We start from the raw sequence: 22,056 nt of genomic DNA, 5'->3' as shown, positions 1-22,056 counted from the left end.
TCGGCACAGCAACAAATAGTACGATTGTGGGTTTTTTTAAATACAATCAGTATATTGTTCTATCACCAGCTGCTTTTAAGGCAATTCACTCACATCAAACTCTCAAATATTCACCCAAGTCGGCTTTCATCCATGTTTTTACCTCCTGAGCAATTGAATCTATAGGAACTATTGGACTTGGAGACAACACAAGGACATACTGCCAGCTGAGAACCTTTCAGCTAATTCATCCAATAGCATCTAAAGGTTTGAAGCTCACTGAGGGGGAGAACAGTATTTGGGATATTAGAATTCCCCCCAAATGTATTGGGTTTATTTTTCTAAGTTTATTAAGTTAAAGCTGAATTTGCACAAGTGAGGGAAAGCACCTTTCTTCCACACTGAGGAATTGGCACCATCTTCTCTCCAAAGAAAATTCTTTAAAAAGGCCAAAAAATTAAGTATACATAAATATTAATGTGTATTCATGCTCTTCTCTCCCCCAGATTTCTGCTAAGTACACCAGTCACGTGAAAAAAGCAAGCCAGGCCATCCTGAACAAGTACAGTTATTACTGCACAATGGGTAAATAGCAATCAGTCCTAGAGATACTGTTCCTATACAGGGGAGGCAAGACAAAAATAAATAAACCCTTAACCACAATAAAATCCAAACCCAGTTTAAGAAAGCTTGTATTTATTTCAGCCTCAATGGAGTCAGTTTGAAACTGTCAGAGAGACACTGTACACCTATACACAAATTTAAGAACACAACGGAGTAACTGTTACTGTTTATTAACAACCAGTTTTAATAATACGATAAAAGTATGTCCTGAGAAAGGGGAACAAACATGCTTCTTCAAGGTTTTTTAGCTGTTCTGGATCTCAGCCGTCGCTTGATGATCAGATGATCACTTTCCTTCTTTTGTTCCTCAGATTCCTGAAGAAAACATTTCAAAAGTTACTCATCTTTTCACACAAGACTGACAAGCTCTTCTTGACACACGCAAACATATTTCTTCCCCTAAATGGATTTCAGAATGGCATTTGCTTATTATATTTTATTCAGAAAACTATGGGATACCGAGATCATTTTAATGCAGCTTAATCACAAGGAAAATATGGAGAATGTACAAAATCCTGTTTATCTTAAAAAAGCACACACATCTGAGGAAAGCCTGAAGGCAGCTTTCATTTTGAAATACTTGTTTTCAAAAGAGTATTATAATACTTGTTTTGTGAAACATGAAGCGTTCAGAAAACATTTTTAGCCTCAATCCCTGTAGCTATGACTTGCCCAGAATTTCAGTTCTCGGTTCAGTTCCATGTTCTCAGAACTACAGGGAGAGAAGAAATTGTCTCATCTTCTTCATCCTCTAACAAAAAAAATATAACATTTTGGTTTCTGCCCCTATCATTCGTCAAATCATCAAAAAATTCAGAGGGATATTACAGTATGGGCAAATGATCACTATGCTGAACAGAAAAAGGACTCTAATATAATTAAAAGATGCGGTTCCAACAGAGCAAGAATGTTCTTAGCACAATAGCTGCCGACAGAGGCATCAAACTGGCACATCAGATCCTTTGCAAGTTGGCTTAGACAGGAGATCATAGTTTAAGCATACCTAAAAAGCTGTCTAAGTTGTGCTCTAGAAAAGCGTGTAGTAGAATAATCCCACTCCGACACACTGAAATTATCTATGATTCCAAATTAGAAGACATCTCCGTGATTGCTACATCACCTACTTAGTAAACTGTAAGCCAGCCAAACACAGAGATCTTTGAGGACAAACTAAAACAGAACAGCAGGAAGACCAACAAGAATGACTTGGTAGAATAAAGAAATACCTCAGTACTTTCAACCTCCTCCTGCAAATAGATGAAACCTCCAGTCTGTTTGGACTCCTTAGTAGTTTATTTTAAGCCAAGACTACAGTATAATCGCTTACCGAAGAAGCAGGTATATCTAGAGGGCCAGAAACGACAGTGGAATACAGCTTCCTTTTGGATTGTTTTGGCTTGGTCTCTCCTTCTTCGAGACTTTCAGATTCGTTTGATTTAGGAGAACTTACTGCTGACATCAGCTTCTTGGCTAGAAGAAATTTGTTTTGATACATAAACCAATCAACTTACTGGTTTTGTGAGTCTTTAAATCACTGAATGCAAAAAAAGCTTCATAACAAACTTGGTTTATAAATGACACGTAAAATTTAAGTGAAAATACTCAGAAATTGTATTTGTTCATTGAGGTTCTTTATTGCTTCTATAGCTGAAACTGTTTATAGGTTCAGGTACGGCAGCTTAAAGCATGCATTAAAATGGAGTATGAAAGACAATCATGGCTCAGAAGTCGCTGGAAGTCAGAAACTTCAGCAGGAGTTAAACAACAGGCCTAACTTTCGTGCTGACAGAAGCACAAGACAGAACCAACTTTCTCTGTATACTTGTAGGTTTTCACAAATGTAATAATGAATCTCTGAAGAGACGAATAAATGCATTTACTTCATAAATCAAAGGACAACTTAACATGGCAGACAAGTTCTCTAAGAACACATACATTAATAGCCTACAGCAGAAACAAGCCATTCTACAATGTCTAGAAAACATGGAATAAAACTTATTCTACACCAACCTTTAGAGTGTATAATAGAAGGAGAGCTTTTAATAAAATCTCCAACTTTTTGCAGTGTTTCATCCTTCTTTTTAGTCAGTCTTGAAGCATGTACTCGCTTTCTCAGGAAGTAGTCTTTTCCGGATTTCTGTTCAACAGAGATGTGAACATGTGAAACAAGAGCATTGTTTAAACTTCATTTTAGTTCAACGTTATTTGAAGTTGACATTTTGAGCTTTACTACTGACACCTCTGTTCATTATGCTGATGATACCACAACGGCAAGTAATGCAGACAATTTTATACCCTTTAGGGAGTTGTCAAAATCTCAGCTATTTCAAGGCATACGTTTCTTAAAGTTTCTTAATAAGGCAGTAGTTTCTTTAAAAGTAGCTCCCAAGCTGTGGAGTTGTTTCTTACATAAGCTGTTCTAATTACATAAAATAAACAAACATACAAAACAGAAGACAACAGATGGGAAAAATCTACTACTCATACTCTGACCATGCCAAGGATACTGCTATCACATGTGAACATCTGTTTTTAATAACTGCCATGCATATTAATGATATGAACCTTAGTTTAATACAAGGGCTTCACTTACAAAAGCACACGATAATACACTAAAGCTTCTCTTCCCAACTATTCAGTGTGCAATATCCTTCCCTCCAAATCATTACACAGTACAGCCATTACACGCTCTGGGGACAGACTGACTTGCCCTTTGGTTAGCTTATGGAATTTAATAGGAAGAGCTCATAAGCATGTAAGATTCCCATTCAGGTATACACATAAGGATAAGACACTGCTTCTTTCGTGTGACCACACAATTACAGGAAGTCCCAAGCTAGCTTCAAAACTAGAACAAAAATCAACCATTTTCTCGTCACTTGCAGAGGGTGAATTAAAAGCCATGACAGATTTTGTATTTTTCGTGTTCTCACTTTTCACAAAATCCTGGGAAAATAAGACACGTTTCAGCCATGATTCTTTTGGAAAGAACAACAGATGTCACAAAAGTGAACACTTTAAACACTTTTGCTAATAGTAGGGAAGTATCTGCTAGTGGTAACTATTCCACCAGGTGTGCCCTGGTGGCGCAGTGGTTAAAGACGCCGCCTTGCAACACTGGGGCCCGGAGTTTGAATCCCCCCTGTGGTGCAAGTGGTAGAAGTGCCGCTCTGCTACACAGAGGCTCGAATTCCGGGGGCTGGACTCGATGATCTCTAAGGTCCCTTTCAACCCGCACGAAACTATGAAACTATGAAACTATGAAATCAAATAATATATAAGCATTCAATTATAAAAACAGGACATTAAGATATCAGTATTAGACATCTCAGAAGAATTTTAAGTGCAAGGGTTAAGGTAGCTAGAGTCTATTTCAGTTACAGCAGAGTTTTACCCTTCTTTCCTAGAACTTGTTACATTTAAAATTATTTCCAATCTATGATCACAAAAAAAAGTTCTCCATGTTAAACTGAGCCTGATACTTTACAAGTCATTTTTTTCTCAAGGGCACAGACAACTACACTTTTTTTTAATAGAGAATGGCGGTAGAACTGACACGATTTTCTTCATCTCAACTCTGCTGTGTCAGAACTGGGCAGGCACAGGAGCATTTGATTCAAGTGTTCGATTAACTTCCAGCTTAATCTTAGGGAATTTGCCCTTCCTCTTCTACACTAGAGATGTTATTTACATAAGTAAGGTCCAGCTGGCAAGGTGCAAGCCCAGTACAAGTCATTAAAGAACTCCATTGCTATCTTTTCCCTGGAGAGAATACAGACATTCAAGCAATGACACCGTACTTAAGCTGAAGGCTATCATGTACCTGCTCATGGTCAAATGGCAGCAAATGCACAGCTAAGTGACAGGGAAATGTCAGTATGCATTTCCCCAGCAGCACTTCCTGTCCACAATCCACCCAATCCTGTTTTTCTCAACAGGAACAACAAAGTCAGAACTGAGATCACCTGGACTCCTCCTTCTCTATGGCAGGAATTCAGCTAGCATATCAAAAATGAGTTCAGATGCTGGTTGAACACATGGAAGACAGGCTGCTGGGGACATCAGAAAATGGTAGATGGCTGCTTCTACTGCTGCTAGTAACTAGCAAACTCCAGTGTCCCAAACACAGACTAGCAGCTTTTACTACTTACACTGTTCCAACCCCCTGAGGGGAGTCTTCTTCCTCTCAAAAAGTTACCAAAGATTGTAGAAAGACAAAAAGTAGTCACAGCCACTTTATCAGGCTCTGCTAAGAATCTGAATGGAGTATCACCACCCACTGTATTTCCAAGAATTAAGTTGGTTAATAAATACTTTGTTTTTAAAATATATGTAACTGCCATTTTATGAAAGTTAGCAATTAAAAACTTATATAGGAATGATTAACATCATCTGCTAACAAAACAATATCCAGAAATCCTGCAGATGAAGAAAATAAGTTCAATTTGCTGTGCCCGTTTCAGTGGCTCCATGAATTTTTTCCAAGTAACTTATCTAGTCATGAGCCACTTCATAAGCATTAACATGAGGAGAGTTTTCAACAGCACCTGACAAAAATTCATCACACAATTGTTTCAACAGCTTTTATTCCTATCAAAGGCTATAAAAACAGGTGATCTGATCACCTTGAAAGGGATAAATAAATTAAAACTTGGGAACTGTTTAGAGAACATGAGATCTTTTCCTACTCATTCCTTATCAAAAGCAATACAATCACAACATTTTCAGATCTGAAGTTTCATACTAACCTCAGATTCATTTAATGAAGTGAGGCTCCTAGTACATCGACGTGACAAATAATTGTCTTCAGCTTTGCATCTTAATGGAATACTTTCTCCAGTTTTAGTTTTGCTTTGTTGTTTCCTAGGCTGTAAATATTTAAAAGGAGTAAAGATTAGGCTATGCATTAGACCTCCAAAATATCTCGAGTTTTCTAAAGTTACAGTGTAAAACCTCAAGCTCAGACGCCACATGAACACGTAAGCTGAAACACAGCACAAGTGTGGGAAGGTAGTAACATCTATTCATTGTGTGATCTTCAGATACACCCTACTGGGTCTCACTAACAGTCTCAGGCAGGATTCTGCCTCCAAAAGAGAGAAAGCGAGACATTATTTAGGGACAAAATCTGTAACGCTGGTCGTTTTGTCATCCATTCCCCCCATACTCTGCGCGCTCACAGCTGCTATGTTAGAACACCAAAGGCTAAACCTCTGCCTAATCTCCAGCATCCACATACGAATACATGGAAAACTGCATGGAAAAGTTCCATAATGTACACAGAGAGATGGTGTTCTAGTAAATAAAATATTTTTGAGAAGATGAGAGCTCATGTTTGAGTGGAAGACAAAAAGAACCAACAAGTACTCATCACTGAATATGTAGTTAAAGGAGTATATGCTAAGAAAAATGATTCTAGCTCCAGTATCTCCTAGGAAAACAGAAGAACAAAAAGGGGTTAACAAGATGTTAAGTACTGACTTTCTATAAATATAATCATACCTTTTCATTCCTTCTACTAGAGTCATTCCTTCTACTTTGTCTTTCTTCAAGTAAAGGTATTTCTGGCAAACACTGAGGGCTACTGTGGTTAATGCGTTGTTTTAATTCCTTTATAAAGTCATCTTTGTCAGCCAGTTCTTTTCTTAACTCTTCTATCACAGTTGCATTATCCTAATAAACAGTAAAAACTGCTGAGTTGTGGGATTGGCAAAAGGAATTAACACACACAAGCAGTATTGCAATTACTTAGTAGCATCAGTTTTAGAATTGCAGGCTAGAACACTTAACTATTCAAGAACAGTAACATTTCACGGATTTGTACGGTCACTGTTACAAGTGCAGTAGTCACAGAATTGCCTGGGAAGTTGTAATACAATATATTTTGATTCTTCTATTTTACTTATGTGCTTCAGCCTTCATCTCTCTTAAGATATAATAACCCGAGCTTTTATTTGTTCCCAAATCCTCGGTACTGTGAGAAAGTCGGCAGTTGTAGGGGAAGTTTTGCTATGAGAACATCTTTCTTCTCAGATAAAGTGAATCCAAACATTCTCAAAAGAGCACAACTCATTTAGTCTTCTGTTTAGCTTCTGAAATTCTATGCTACGGCTTAGATTGGCTATCCTGATTAAAAGCTGGATGTTGAAATAAGAAATGCAACTTCCAGAGATCATCCCCCCTCTGCTTTTTGATGCTTTCCTTAATCTCTCTCCACATCCCCTTCTGTCTTTTCATGCCATTGTAGATACTACCTCAGAGAAAGCAAAGAAAGTAAGAAACCTGAGACAGAACTACTGTCTGAGTATTGAGCCTAGCTTGGGATCCGGAAATGCTGTGAATTATCAGAAAAAGCTACAGATGTCCAGTATGATTGTAGGATCATAAGCATCAAACTGACATCTGCTTATCTGAACTACTGAAAAATTTGAAATGTTAGTAATTAACAGAAATTCTGTTTCTGAAAAACAAAAATAAAAGCTGGTGCTTTTTTTGGTTAGTTGCACATGATGTCAATACGACAGTGTTCAAGAACAGAAGCACACCCAGAATACAAAGAGCAGGTACAGGAGTTTTACAGAATTTATGGGTAGCTAATCAGGTAGGAGGAAAGGAGAGCTGACCTTGCTTGAATCCTTTAAGGCAGATTGTCTCAGTTCTGCTATTTCTGTCTCTTTTTGTATGGCATTAGAAGCCAAAGTTTTGAGCTGTTCTTTCAAAGCTTTTACTAACTGATCTCTCTCCTCACACCACTTTTGAAGATTATGGTCCTTTTCCACCAGCTCCTATATTTCATGATGAAAGAAAAGCATACACAGTTGAAACAAGCAGAATCTTTAAGACAGCCTAGAATTAATAAGTTTTTCAAATAGCATAAATAAGGACTCAAGCTGATAAAAAGAGTTTATGGTAAGACATTTCAATTAACATATCGTGATGTCACTCAACAAGATTAGGTTACATGCATGTATTACATATGTATTTACTATGCAGATTATTGTATTTAAAGCAATCTGCCAGTGCTCTGTAGTGACTAATTATTTGAATATATTTCATGGTCTACCACTAATTTCAGTTGGCCACTTTCATTTTGCTCCAATTTTTTTTTTTTTTTTCACCTTTTTCCTGTTGCTTGGAAATCCTGCATCATTCATTTAATAAAAATTAAGAGCAAGTAAAATACCTGCTTAAGTTGTTGGATATAGAAGTCTTTATAATCCAGCTCATCCTTAAACTGGTTATTAATCCTTTCAAGTTCATCCATCCTGTTCCTGAGGGATTCCTCCACAGAACGCATCGTGGACACCTGTAATGTAAGCACAGCTCACGGTTCATTAAAAGACTTCTGTAATCCAACCTGGCCAAATACTTCTTTGTTAAATAAAGAGGAATTCACAAACAAGTGCTGAGTAGGAAAACGACAGCAAGTGCAAGGTTACCAAGGAAGACATGAATTCATTTTTAAGCTTCAATTTTCCACCCCAAGCACACCCAATAAACTTTCAGACTAAGATCCTGCAAAATGGGTTTTAAAATATCTACTTGTTTAATAATTAAATTTTAACTATTAACATCACTGAAGCTGAAATTGAAGAAAAAAAATATACATGCTTATATTAAAGAGCCTCTGGAAATTAGTCTATTTCTCTTCAAGTAAATAGCATTCTTCTTCCCAGTTATCAGCGTTTTTTCACAAGACTTAGGTTTTAGGCTTTGGAGTTACCACGGATACCAATGGCAAGTCACCAGTAACGTAGAGATAATAGCAAGTCCCCTCCAGAGGCAGATTAGCTATTCTCTTCACAAACCTTATTCCAGACTACCAACCAACTTTACTTTCCTCTGTTCATTATCTATGCGAAACCATGTTTTAACTTCTGGTCCCCTCTAGAGCTTCAATGGCAACTTTACCTAAGATTTGCTGCTAGCCACACTAGTGTGAAATTTCCAGCTTCATAGTTAAAGTTTGAGAAGTTTTAACAGCAGAAAGCCAAGCATAATCTTACAGAAAAAAATATCTCAGTTGACTACAAACCTCGCTTTGTACTTGCTGAATTTGTTTCTCGGCATCAGAATGTTTGTCTTTTAGATCTGCATACTCTTCTTCTTTCCTCTGCAAATCTTTTTTCAAATTCAGTACAAGGGCAGAACTCTCAGAAAGAATATTTTCTAGCCTTATGTTAAAAATAAAGAGACAAAGAACATTACTGTTACACATCTCATGGAAACAGCAATTACAGCTTAATCCATGCCCTGCCTGTTGGTTTCTATTTGTAAATAGACTCTTAAATCTATCTAGACCAGTGACAAGATTTAAACAATTACTTTTGAATTTCAGCTTGCTTCTCATAATCAGATGCTGAAGCAATAAATTATTCAGATGCTATTCTGAGGGATGTACAACAAAACCACCAGAAATCCCCATATTATTCTTTATTTCCTTGCACACTCCTGTTTTCCCTTGGAACTCAAGTAGCATACCAAAGCATCCTAAAGTAGTAGTTTGGCCATTGATAAGCATGCAAATGCATTAAGTCGAAGGGATGTTCCCATTAACTATTTTTAACTCTAGTTCATTCTCAAAGGGCTCTAAGTTAACTCAGTGGTTACTTACGATTCTATACGTTGCACTTTCTCCATTTCACTCTTTTCCTTTTCCCGAAGAGAATGTTTCATCTGCTCCAAGCTGTTTTTAATCTGCAAAACTTCTTGAATCAGATTTGCTTCTTTGCTACTTAAGTCTTCAACCTTTTTGTCTGCATTTGCAGACTTCTCCTGCAGAGTTGCTTTAACTGTCTCTAGATTAACAATAATAGATTCTTTTTCTTTAAGTAATTCATTGAGTTTTGACACATTGTCTTCCATTGCGTTGGAAGCCTCCAGGAGATACTCAAGCTCTTTTATTTTTACCTCACAGTTGGCAACTTCCTCCTGAAATTGTGCAATCACTCTCTGATCTTCTGCAGTCTTTTCTTCAAAGTCCTGAGTTTTCTTCTCTATTTGCTCATGTAACTGTTTCACAAGATCATCTTCCTGACTAGTGTGAGTTGTAATCTCACATAGCTTCATTACAAGTTGACGATTATGATTTTCAGCATTATTCAGTCCCGCCTTTAGGTTTTCATTGTCTTGAAGCAGTGCTTTGATGTGCTGACTTTTTTGTGAGGAAACATCAACAATACTTATGCATACTTCCCAAATCCTTTCAAGACTATAGTTAAAGGAGAGGTCCTGCACAAGATCTGAGATGGAAGAAGTCTGTGACTGAATGCATGCAGAACTAATTTGAGATGTCCCTGGCTCATCTTTTTCAGAGTCTGAGGAATCCTTTACACTGACAAAGTCAGTACCGATGGCATGAAACTCTAAGTGACATTTGTACCGTTCATCTAATTTGGTCCGCCTTTCTTTTACTTGTGACACTTTACCAATTATATATTCTTTGGCAAATTCTATGTTGTTAGTTAGTTGGGCATTTTTGTTTTCTAGTGTCATATTTATAGATTTCTGTTCATCCAGTTCAGAAGCAATTTCCCGATAGTCAGCTTGACCTTGCAGAATTTGTTCACGGAGGACATCAGCTGTTTCTTCAGAAAAAGAAAGCTCAATACGCAGGCTTGTTACCTGCTTACTGAAATCTTCTTTTTTATTTTTTTCTCTTCTGCATTGTTCTTCAAGCACAGTTAAATGACGTTCCAAGATTTCAGTTCTTTCCCTCAGTGCTAGTACTTCCTTTCGGTACGCGGAGCACTTTTGTTTCATGTGTTCAATTGTCTTTTGCTCTACAGTGTTCTTTTTCTTTCTCTCATTTACGACTACTGTAAAACAAACAAACAAACAGACAAAAAAAAAAAAAGGAAAAAGGAATGTAGCTCAGATTGATTAAAATCATTATTACATAGCAGTTCACAACACCAAGTAGCAACTTCTAAGTGAAACACTGTCGTAATATGCAAGCCATGCCCTCACATCACATAGTATTTGATACTAGTGAAGGAATTAAAGTCCTCTGAACACGTAATCAGGTGCCTCAGATTTCTATACAGAATTAACAGCAAAAGGTTTTCAGTCTGGAAGAACACTTTTACCATGGCACTACTCAAACCTTCCACTCCACACCAGTAGAAAATCTAATTAGATTTAAGAAACATGGGAACGAGATAGATAATTCACAGCTATATTTTTTCTATCTTCCGTGCTTCAGCAATCCCTATAAGGCAGCCAGGAATCACTCCATCTACATCTAAATGGTAGATAAACAGTTCTCTAAGAAATTTCATTCAAACTCACAGTCCTCTTACTTTCAAAAGAAAGATAAAACCCTGGACAAGTTGATCACTTAAGTGTTGATATCTGTCTCTCTTATTCAGTTGATCTCTAAACAAAATATGAGGATTCCTACTTCTGTCCACACTTACTCTTTTGCATATAAAATTCACTCATAAAGTTGTACAAATTTGCAGATTCAAGTTTCCATAAATATTCCATTAGCTTGGGGCTGTTTTTTTCTTTAACTGGTGAGCAATTAGCTAAAATCACATGCATTTTCTTTCTATCAAAAGCGACTTCTGCTGTATTTCATCATTGCTTTAGAATCCAGTTATGTCCATTCCATAATATGCATACTTTAAGTATTAAAAAAAATAAATATAAGTCAAGACTTACTAGGGATTGGGTCACCACAACAATATATTCAATGGTGATTCTTGTACAGTCCTTTTATTACTACAATGCAGAATTTTATAGTGCCCACGTGCAGCCTGCATTACATACAGATTCACATGTACTGCATGGAAACAGCCTCTTAACTCATCTAAGGAGTTTTATATACAGCCCTCAACTGATTTAAAAGTCATACTGAAGAAACAGCAGTGGCATATTCCACCCCAAACCAGGTTTTGGGTTTTGACTGCTCACCCAGCAACACTAGTGAGGGGAATATGATTTATAAGTAATCTAAACACTTTATGCTGAAAACAACAAGCAAGTACTAAAGCAAGATAAATAAGACTAGGGAGAAGATGTGTAATGTTCAGTCTAGAAGCTCCTTACACAGGAAGTAGGGAAAAAGCATTATTACAGAGCATAGGAAACAAGACCTAAAAGCTCAGAGAATGGTGTAAATACCCTGAACTTGAAGCTCAGATAACCTAGCATCTCCTAAAACACTTTTGCTCGTGCTACTTATATAACTAATTCTACAAAAGAACCAGCACAACATACCTGTGCTCATTGTTCTACTGTGTATATTTAACACAGCTAAAGAATATATATTAAGCAGTTTTTGAAATTGGACGCTATTAATACTCACAAATAGAAGAAAATTTTAACATGATTGAATACTCAGTACTTCTTAACCGAAAACTTCATGCTGACATTGTGACTATCAGCTACCCATTTTAATTCCTATGTGGAGCATTGCTGTCATTAATTTTTAAATGAGAGCTTTGGTCATACGATTAGAACAAACCCACTACTATTTGGAGTATGGAGGAGTCCACATCCCTCCCTCAGTCTCTGGTAAGATGCTTATATGTGATGCCATTCAGTGGTCACAATAGGATTCAATATTTATGCCAAATAAAGGCAGCAGGGACAAATCATCCAAGAACAGCATCTCATCCAAAGAAGGCCTTGACTTTCTCCCTTGCACATATTTTGCAAGAGGAATACAAGAAAGGAAGGGACTACAGCTAAGGTTTAGATTTTCCCTTCTACATTGTATATGCCTTCCGTAATTCTAGGAACACTGATGCTCAGCTGTGCCCAGAAGTGAAGTTAAATGCATCAGAGCTTATCCAAACCATTTTGCTCAAATATTGCCCATGAGTGAGCAATTAGCAGGTCGTCAACAATTTTGATAGTTGCTTCAGGAAACAAACAAACAAACAAAAAAAAGTACTTGAGCAGCTGATGCTACTCAGAAGATCAGCAACAGCAGTTGAAACAATCCTAAAGAAACTGCTTTAAAACTATTACCAAATCTGCAAGTGCATCAACAGATGAGGAAAAAGCAGCAAAAAGGAAAAAAATAGTGCAAAAAACTTTTATTCTTAAGCATTCAAAAATGAATAGCATAGGACCTTCTGAAAAAGGGATATTTACATAACAGTTACTTCTATTTACAGTTTAACACAGTGGCTTTTCTCCTTATACCATAAGGTACGCGCTTCACAGCCTTTTGCTTCCTATCCGGAATAGGAAGCAATTTATTGTTTTGGAAGACACCCTGTTCAACGATGGAAGAAACTGTACCTTTCTTTGGAGGTGGCTCTTCCACAGTAGGCTTATCTTCATCAGAACTGTGCTTTCTTCCCACTTCCAACTCAGGTTTCTCTTGTTTCAGTGCTTTAACTGAAAGCACTGAAAATTGGCTGCTTTCAGTTCCTTTATTAGTGTTCTCTTCTGCCGGTTCTGCTTTAATGGTAGTTAAATGGTAGGTAGTCTTTTCCTGTATTGATATAAGATCAGTTACATTGAAGCTTAAGAAAAGGAGCACTTAAGTCTCAGTAATCTTCTGTAGGCAAATATTTACACAAAACCATACAGCTAAAATATTTACCTGGTGACTCTATAGACATCAGTTACAAATCTCAATAGCAGACAGAACAAGTACACCTTCAGATAATGACAAGTGCAATAGTCGATAGAGTATACAAGGGAAAGCAAGAGCCTAGCAGGTTACAAAGTAAAAGACTTGCACACAATCAAGAGTTTACCAGTTTATCAAAGAATTTCCTGTTTCCAAGAAGTCAACAAAATTACAAACATGGTCAAAGAGCAAATGGTCAGCTCTCATACAAGTTCATCACATCACACTTCTGCTAAGCTGCTAAAATCACTTTCATCGTGACAGATATAATCCAACCTTAAAGCTTAGTCAGCTCTGTCACGCATATTTTAGATTGTGTCCTTGACCACAAGTGAAGCTTCCTTACTTACAAGATGACGATTGTTAAGCCATGCTGGCACTGCCAAGGACTGATTATTCATCTTTAGTAGCTTATGAAAAGAAAAGCTTCAGAAGTGTTCAGGCCACACAATCTTACAGATAGAGTTGGAGCCTTGTTCTTGGAAGAAGTAATAGGTGAGAACATGACTACTCATCACAGTCAGCTTTAATACCATGGAAATACTAAGTTGCAGTGATGCAGACAGTCAAAGACTAAGAAGGGTCAAGTTGCTAAGCTTACAAGGTTAGAGATCTGAGTGACAGAATTAACTATAAATGTTTTCAGAGCTACTTCAGGCTACCAAACATCAAAAAATGAACAAAAACCACCAGAAGTGGTATGCACACATACTTAATCAAGCTAGTCTTCACATATTCAGTAGCTCACAGTACATTAGTCAGGATAAAGTTTTATGGACTGCATAGAACGTGGAGATATCCTGACCATTCATACTCGTACTTCCAGCTCTACTCAACATACTTTTACTGTTGCTCTTCCTCTGATGTAGGAGTGTGAGGCAGGAGTTAGTGGAACACGCTGATATTTTTGTTGTTTGTGTTAACAACAACTACCTTCAGATAAATTTGAATTGTTTACAATTTCAAGCGAGTACCAGCTACATACAGAAAATCAGTTTTCCAAAAATGTGTTGATTACAAGCATAGAATTAGTGTTTTTCTTTTTTTGTATATGGCTACGGAGATGTGTAAAACTCACATAATCTTTTACTTTTTCTTCTAAATGAGATTTTAAGTCTTGTAGCTCTGTAATAATGTCATCTTTCTGCACCTTGATTGAGATTGGAAATAAAAAATAAAAAAAATTCAGTCATCAGTTTCTAATGTAGTGTTAAGTAGCTGAATTACACAATGCATTAAAGGCAAATTCAGTTAAGCTAAGCTCGGTAAGAAATCTATTAATTGAGCCTACTGGAATAGCATTTTAAGCTACCACAAGTTGGTATTAATTAATTAATTAATTAAAACAATTTTACACAACATCTTGATAAAGTTACCTCAGTTGCTTCTTTAAGTTGCTCAACAGACTCATCCAATTTAATCATCTGCATTTCAAAGTCTTTAACACACAGAAAAGGTTGTATTACATAAGTAGCCAATAGATAGTTTATTAAGTAATCAATTTTTCCAGATATTCTAATGTTTAGGTAGCTTTTGAACAGATTAATTAATTTGCATGTGGTCTTCACTTATTTGGAGTGATTCAAAAGTTTTCTATATTTCTTGGAACGAAAACATTGCATCAACAAGACATAAAGAAGAGTAGAGATTACTATATAAAAGTAAAAATCAAGATATAGACATTTAACCCCATACTTACAAAAGCGTAAAGCTGCTAGTTGCAGTTTAAAGGAGAGGGAAAAAAAAAAAAAGAAATAACCAAAAACCGTGGAATTGCTGAACCTGAATATACACAAGGAACAAACTATCATTTATCTACAGGCTATGGTTCCAAAGGTAGAACATCTCCTCTAATTCCTACTCAAACTGGTTATTTCTCTTTTAGATTAATGAACTATTTCTGTCTTCTACCTTTCACATCGCATAACTCACCTTTGTTCTTCTGCATCAGCTCTTCTTCAGTTTTAAGTAGTTTGGTGTTTTTCTCTGTTAGCTCTTCTTTGGTCTCCATCAGTTCAAAGTTAGTTTTCTCCAGCTGCTTTTCAAACCAGCCAGTATCTTCCTTCGGGTCCTCCAGGGATACAATGGAACTATGTGCTGCCTCAGCTTGCTCTTTAATATCCATGACATCATAATGCACAGAATCAAGAATGCCCTCAGGATCAACACAGGTGTCAGGCACTATGCTATGTTCTCCACCCTGAAACGTAATTTATAATCAGTTAAAACTGGTGAATAGCTGACTACATAATAGCTGTTATTTCTACACATAGTCTGGATAGCCACTATGAACACAGCCATACAAGAAGTTTTTAATTTCAGCTTCAAAACCCACCTCACAAATTCACATACAACATGACAGTGATTCATATGGGGGGAAGATAAGTGGCATTCTAGTAACAGCTAATATATTTTATAGTATTTGATGTTTGGTCACTACTTAAACCAGTTTTCAAGAAATTACAAAAGAGTTATTGCAGACTCCAATCCTGCTTTTAACCTCAAGAGTTTCACTAGGCCAACAATGTACAAGAACTGCCACTTCATGCAGCCATAGATTTCTGCTTTTTTTATGTTTTGAGTTTCCAGTTGCATTCAATGCAACTGATCATCATCTTTTCAGTTCTTTGTCTTGCAGCGCCACATCACCCTCATAGGCTGCTCCCTCTACTTTCACACTTAACCTCTTTCAGATAAGGCCACAATCCAAGGGCACACATCCATCAATTGTGCTTCAAACACAAACTCTCAGCACTTCAAAGTTTTCCATCAAGACTGTAGCACTGATCTGACAGCTTAACTTCTTCAGTGTTATATCATAGCACTCACTCCTACCCATTCCGCTTAACCCCCACTTTCCCACTGAAGCATCTGATGGCCATAACACAGCTTTTCAAACTCTTTACTGCTCCACTTCTTTTGTCAACACTTGAACTGGACAATATTCAAAATTACAACAGCAGCAACATATGGGGTAGCTGGATTTGCTTTCGTACATGGGATCATATTTTGAGAAGAAAGAAAAATTAAGTAAATAGCATAAAATCTCCTCCAGATGTAACAAGTTGCTTCTTGTTAGGTTGAATACTTTTTAGGAATGAGATTCTCAGAAGATGCTTCTGCCCTCACGCCCCAAAGAAACACAAAGACCCCAGTAGAGATTTTTAGAAAACTCTGTAGGAAAATTAAGCTCAACTAAAACACTAAATTAAAAATCCTGACTGCTGTATGGAGACAAACACCCAGATTCACTACAGATACTACACAAATAGATTCATATTCTTAGAAGAACAGATTTTCTTCTTTAAATGCAAATCATAAGTACTGATCAACAAAATAGACTACAACATACTCACTTTTTGTGCAATAGCTGAGAATCTTAGCACATTGAGTGTTTCTTCATAGGTTGAAGCACACTGGCTGATGTTTGCTAACATGTGTATCTTCCCTTTTCCACTGAAGAATCCCTGAAGAAAGTGTGTTAACTTACTTTCACGAAACGGTATGTGCTGCTGCACCCTTTGAAGACAAAAACCACAACAAATCCCATTAGCAGAAGTTAACAGCTTCATTTCAATGTGAGAGCTATCCAAGTGGAAGACAACACATTAATAACTGCACTAGTCTTTAAATCATTTTGAGTTGTGGGTTGTTTTGAATTTAATCTTTTTGCTAGTTTGCAGACAGGTTGTATGATTGTTCCAGCTACTATGCAGCCATTATCTTCTTAGACAACCCACGAGAACATTTAAAACAAAAAGTACATTCAACATCCAGCCTAAGATAGGTCATACAGCCTCACGTTAGCTTAAATTCTCTCTCACCTTTCTCTTTCCCTTACCACATCTGGCAAACTGACCTATCTACTTCTAAGAAAACAGTACCCAACAAAATCAGAGATAACCACTCTCTCAGTATATTGTCTCTAGGAAAGGACAATAGTAAATACTTTGGAAATAAAGAAGCATATACTTATCACAACATCTCTGGTGTTTCCTAAACCAAGGTTAAGTCACTGAATCAAACAGCTGGTGATGTACAGAAAATTAGGAGAGAACTCCTAAAGCGTGACTAAACACACTGTTCTCTAGTGAGGTTACCTGCTGGACTCTTTACAGCTACTGAATTCTGCCAACAGAGCTAAAAGCTTCACATAGCTACGCTCCTGTCACAACACACGTGACCCATAAGTAGCTTTAGTGCAGGAGTGGTAAATGAGTTCTTATTTTAAAGAAAATTACTATCAAAGTCATCACTACATTTCCCCCATATTGTTAAAATTTCAAGTGATCAGGACCAACAAATAAAACAGTTCTGAATAAATCAAAGCACTTTAAGCAGCAGCTAATTTTAAGGAATCCTTCTTCCCTAGAAAGGACAGACAGATAAGAGACTAATCCAGTAGCAAGGCCTATTTTCATCTACTTTTAAGCATAACAGAATTTGAATAGGCTACCAGGCACAGTGTGGCATTTCATGAACACAGAGCTCACCTAATCTTCGGGACAGAAAGACACCTTCAAATGAGAATCAGCAGAGAATTCTGCAATTATATCCAGCTGTGACTGTAAATAAATACTACATTGTTTAAAATACAGAAAGCTCTGTCTGCACTCATTTAGAGCACAACCTCAGACAGAAGTAGCAAGCAGGCTTTCTTCTCTCTGAATTTGGTTAGCTAGATCAGAAAGAATGATGAAGTTGCATCAAGGTTTGGAAAAAAAATATATATATGTATATATGTAATTATATATATCTATATGTATATATGTAATTATATATATCTATATATAATTTTTCTTTTCCAAATTATATATATATAATATATATATTCTGACCATGTCTCTTGGCTAGGACAAAGCACAGCAATATCCCTGAGGAAAACTGTTACAGCAGAACTAAATGATAAATGCAACTAACTAACAAAGGAGGAAAAGGTCTAACATTTCACACATTTAAAGTGAAAATAGTGAAAACAAATTTTATAATCTGCCCCAGGACTTGTTTGAGAAGGCAAGGCCAGAAAAAAAAAAAACAAAAAAACCACAACGCTAATTTGCTTAAGTCTATGAGAACACATTCAGAAATTTAGAACTGGAATGGTTTTATTTGAAAAAACAAACAAACAAACAAAAAACAACAACAAAAAGAAGGCAAGTTTATAGATCACTTTCTTAGATCATTAAGTCTTCACACATCTGCAGAAGCCTACAGATAGTTTTCACTCATAACATAGTTTCGTACTCTGCATTTTAAACAATAGTTTAAACATTGTACATGATATCTGAAATCTACAACTAGTTTACAGTTTGTACAAGGACTTACTTTGACTGCTGACTGATCTTGAGTGCACTAATACACTTGCTTAGAGTTAGGAGAGATGCATTGATATTTCCACTCTCTTTCAGTCTGTCACCTTCATTGCACATCTTGGTATTCCTTTCTGAACCAGCAAGATCACACAGTGATAATATGAAGGCAGATAAGGAAAATTAAGTTTTCTTACCTTTGAATGTACATTGATTATTTATCATTTCCAACACAACCACTCCTCCTAGAGGAACAATTTCTTGAACCCTTTCATGCTTTTTAATGTTGCTTTCCTAGTGAAGTTGCACACTACTTCCTGCCAAACTCTTTTCCAACACAGCTTCCATTTTTCTGCCATATTCTTCCTTCTGAGGATTTACATTAGTTCAGAAGTTGAGTGAGAAGGATAAAGGAACACTGTGTGGAACAGTGGGCACAAGATATAGAACAGCATTACAACTTGATGGTTTAGTACTGCATAATGACAGGAAATGGGGAACCACCACTCATACAGGAGGCTGTATCAGGGAACCTAGTGTCCGTAGCCCAATATCAATACATCAATACTGAAAGTAACTGACAATTTCATCCTAAAAGAAGAAGGGAACTCTGCTCTGAACTTACTCATTGACTCGTGTCACTCGTGGCATTTCAAGGTCTTCAATTCTTAGTACCTTAATTGTAAATATACTGTGGCTAAAAGGAGAAATGAAGCAAGGTCAATAGCCAGAAATACACACATTTTCTAAAATCTGTAACATCTGTTCAAAACACTGCTGGATTTATTCCAGATTCAATTAACAATAATTCTACTAGATGCATTAAACCTTTTAAAGAGACATTCCGTCTTGGTTTATTTTGCTTTTCTTCCCCCTCATGAACCACCATTACTTACATGGAAGAAGGCTTAGTTGTTTTGTTGAGAGTTTTTGATAAAACACTTAGCTTTTGTATGCACTTATCTGCTTGAAGGACTAATCCTTCTAGTTCAAAGCACTAGAATCACAAACTGTCACAAAATATCACATGGAACACTAGATATCAAGCCTTTTTAAAGCCTCTTCCCCGAAAAAAAGCCATAAACAATATTTTCATTCATCCCTCTTCCCCACACTATGTTACACCCAATGTTAGTGAAAGTTTCCCACCTTCAGCTGGAGCAAGTATTTAGCTTTGTGCTTGCAAAACTCCGGTGTTTCTGTCCCAGTTTAAAAAGTCTGAAAGCTTCTTTAGAATTAGAAATCTGAACCCACTGCAAACCTTTCAAAAGAAGGAAAAGTGATTTTTGCAAGCTTCGCTAGCAAAAGAGAAAGTGAACAAGAAATAAGGTATACAAACTAAGAACATTTAGTTAAGACAATAAAATACTTCATTAACTCTGCCTCAAACATACGACAAGCTGATGGCAGATAAGACTAAGATTATTCCTCCCACAGAAAAGGGCAAGGTATAGTATAGCACAACAGTTTATCCTACCAGTATACTAAAGTATGTTCCATCCAAATTAAGCAAGCAGCCTTAGTACTGAAAGTACAAAAGCTAAGTTCTTAAACTACAGAAGCCGAAAGTTTGTATTCATTGGTGCAGAAGTCAATCTGAGAAGTTTTTTGTTTTAGCTTGTAGTTTTTATTGGGGATGGGTTATCTGGATTTTGTCTGCATTATAACGGCTGTATGGCTCTCATTTTCAAGGATGATGAAGGCAGTGGAGTTCACACAGGCTTTATGGGCAAAGTACAGGAATAAGGAGAATACTGTTGAAGATGCAGATACGTACATGTAGCTTGTTGCCTTCACATTCAAGCAGACACTTCTAGAGCTACACTGAACACATTTAAGAGTTTTCTATCTCAGAAGAAACATGTTACACTATTCCATGACAAGCTTGGCAGTTTGCAAAGTATTCTAGTTACCTTTTACGTAAGAATATCCCTTGATGTCTTGAGCAAGGCAAAGTGTCCTTTTTTTTCTGTCATTTGATAAAGGAGCCAGTAAATCATAAAAACATTCATTGTAAATCTCAAAAAATGAAACCCAGAGAACTTCACAAAATCATCTATAGATAATCTGCTAAGTTGGTCTGATCCTTCTGAGAGATTTTCTGCACCTGCAAAGTAGAAAATATTACAAGTCAATGTAGAGACAGTAAAACTAGCTGCATTTAAAAATAAGTAATAGTTAAGCTTACAGCTTAAAACTTTTCCCAGAACATAAACACAGAGAATCCCCACCTCTCATACAAACACCAAGTATCTGGAAGTCAAGACGCTTGCCCTACACATTTGCAAAGACACGCCTGCTATAAAGCTTGCTTTTTCACTTCCAAAACCCAATCTAACATCTATAGTTGGGTTAGAAATATTCAGAACTCTTCAGTCTTTACAATATAGAGAACTGAACTAGTAAGGACACTTCGTTCTGACTTTTTAGGGAAAAAAAGTATTTAGTGAGTTCTTAAGTGCCCTAAAGGCCTGTCGGAAAACCACTAGGGATCTTATCACAAATCATACTCTTTTTCTTTGTTTTACTTTCACCTCATAAAACCAGGTAATGATAGATGTCCCAGTAGTCTCCTAGCCATTTTATTCCTTCTGTTTTCTGCCCAGATGTCCTGCCCATTATTCCGTTCTGTTACAAATAAAAGCTAAATAATCCTTTTATTATCAGCATTAGCCAAAAAAGCCAGTCGTTGACCTTACAGAAGCTTTTCTAATTGCTACTGTTTAATATAAAACATACCCTTAGAATCAGCTGGGGATTTGTCATTAGTGCTGTTGTGATGGTCTACCTACGAAAGAAAACAGAGACTTTAGGATTTATTATTGATGTACAGCACCAATACACCACTGGTTGCTTTCATTTATTTATTTATTTATTTATTTATTTATTTTAAAAGCAGCTGTATTGCTCTACCAGAAAACAATACAGTATAGTTCCAAGGTGCCAACACAAAAATCCTGGCTACACATTTTGACTAGTTTCACCTTACTACTCATTTCTGACAATTCCTTTACTATAAGATCTGATGCATTTCAGCTTCCTGATTCAGAAAGAAAAGGAACAAATAGGGAGAGAATCCCCAACAGGAAAAGGAGTTATTTAATAAGATGATTTTCAATAGCCCATTTATAATCTGCATTTTACCCTTCACGAATCTTGGACTCCTGAAATATTTTTCTTATTGGGATTTTCTTAATTCAGGACTTCCATATCCTATGGCTTATTAGGTCAACTCTCAGAAAAGGAAGTTAAGGTAGAATACTTGATCACTTAATGTAGATAAGCAGCTTATTATTTCTTAACTCAGGCTATCAAAGTGTTACACAAATGAAGTTATGACTAAATTTTGTAAATATAATATTTTTAAGTAGTTTGGTCATAGAAAATACAGAATAGCTCCCAACATGTAGATCTCATGATGTTCATAGATGTATACTCAGTTCCCAGGCTTCAGGTTGTGTTGCTTTTTTATAGAGCACAAAAGTAGAAAGAAATTCTCATCTACTGAAGAGGAGGAATCTCACCTACCAGATACAGTATGCTTAGAAGTAA

The 22,056-nt window shown here is 36.5% G+C and overlaps 1 protein-coding gene and 1 long non-coding RNA gene across 2 annotated transcripts; both read right to left on the bottom strand.

Annotated features, from left to right (window-relative positions):
• Positions 1 to 657: 657 nt before the first annotated feature.
• On the bottom strand, positions 658 to 16,034 carry LOC146754381 (uncharacterized). Its single transcript, XM_085527557.1, has 11 exons — positions 15,942 to 16,034; positions 15,128 to 15,395; positions 14,572 to 14,633; positions 12,760 to 13,054; positions 9,218 to 10,043; positions 8,639 to 8,777; positions 7,787 to 7,909; positions 7,227 to 7,388; positions 2,614 to 2,740; positions 1,931 to 2,073; positions 658 to 918 (listed from the first exon to the last, which is right to left on the bottom strand). The coding sequence occupies exons 1-11, from the start codon at positions 16,032 to 16,034 to the stop codon at positions 838 to 840; spliced, it is 2,319 nt and encodes a 772-aa protein (XP_085383683.1). The 3' UTR covers positions 658 to 837.
• A 3,075-nt stretch (positions 16,035 to 19,109) lies between these two features.
• LOC146754380 (uncharacterized) lies at positions 19,110 to 20,612 on the bottom strand. Its single transcript, XR_014939030.1, has 3 exons — positions 20,418 to 20,612; positions 19,654 to 19,765; positions 19,110 to 19,201 (listed from the first exon to the last, which is right to left on the bottom strand). It is a non-coding gene; the product is annotated as an uncharacterized LOC146754380 (long non-coding RNA).
• Positions 20,613 to 22,056: the final 1,444 nt, after the last annotated feature.

The sequence above is a fragment of the Coturnix japonica genome, chromosome W (genome assembly GCF_054131305.1).
Source record: "Coturnix japonica strain WE chromosome W, WE-NBRP24, whole genome shotgun sequence".
NCBI lineage: Eukaryota > Metazoa > Chordata > Aves > Galliformes > Phasianidae > Coturnix > Coturnix japonica.
Note: the sequence above shows the minus strand (reverse complement) of the source record. Positions and strands in the feature narration are given on the sequence as shown.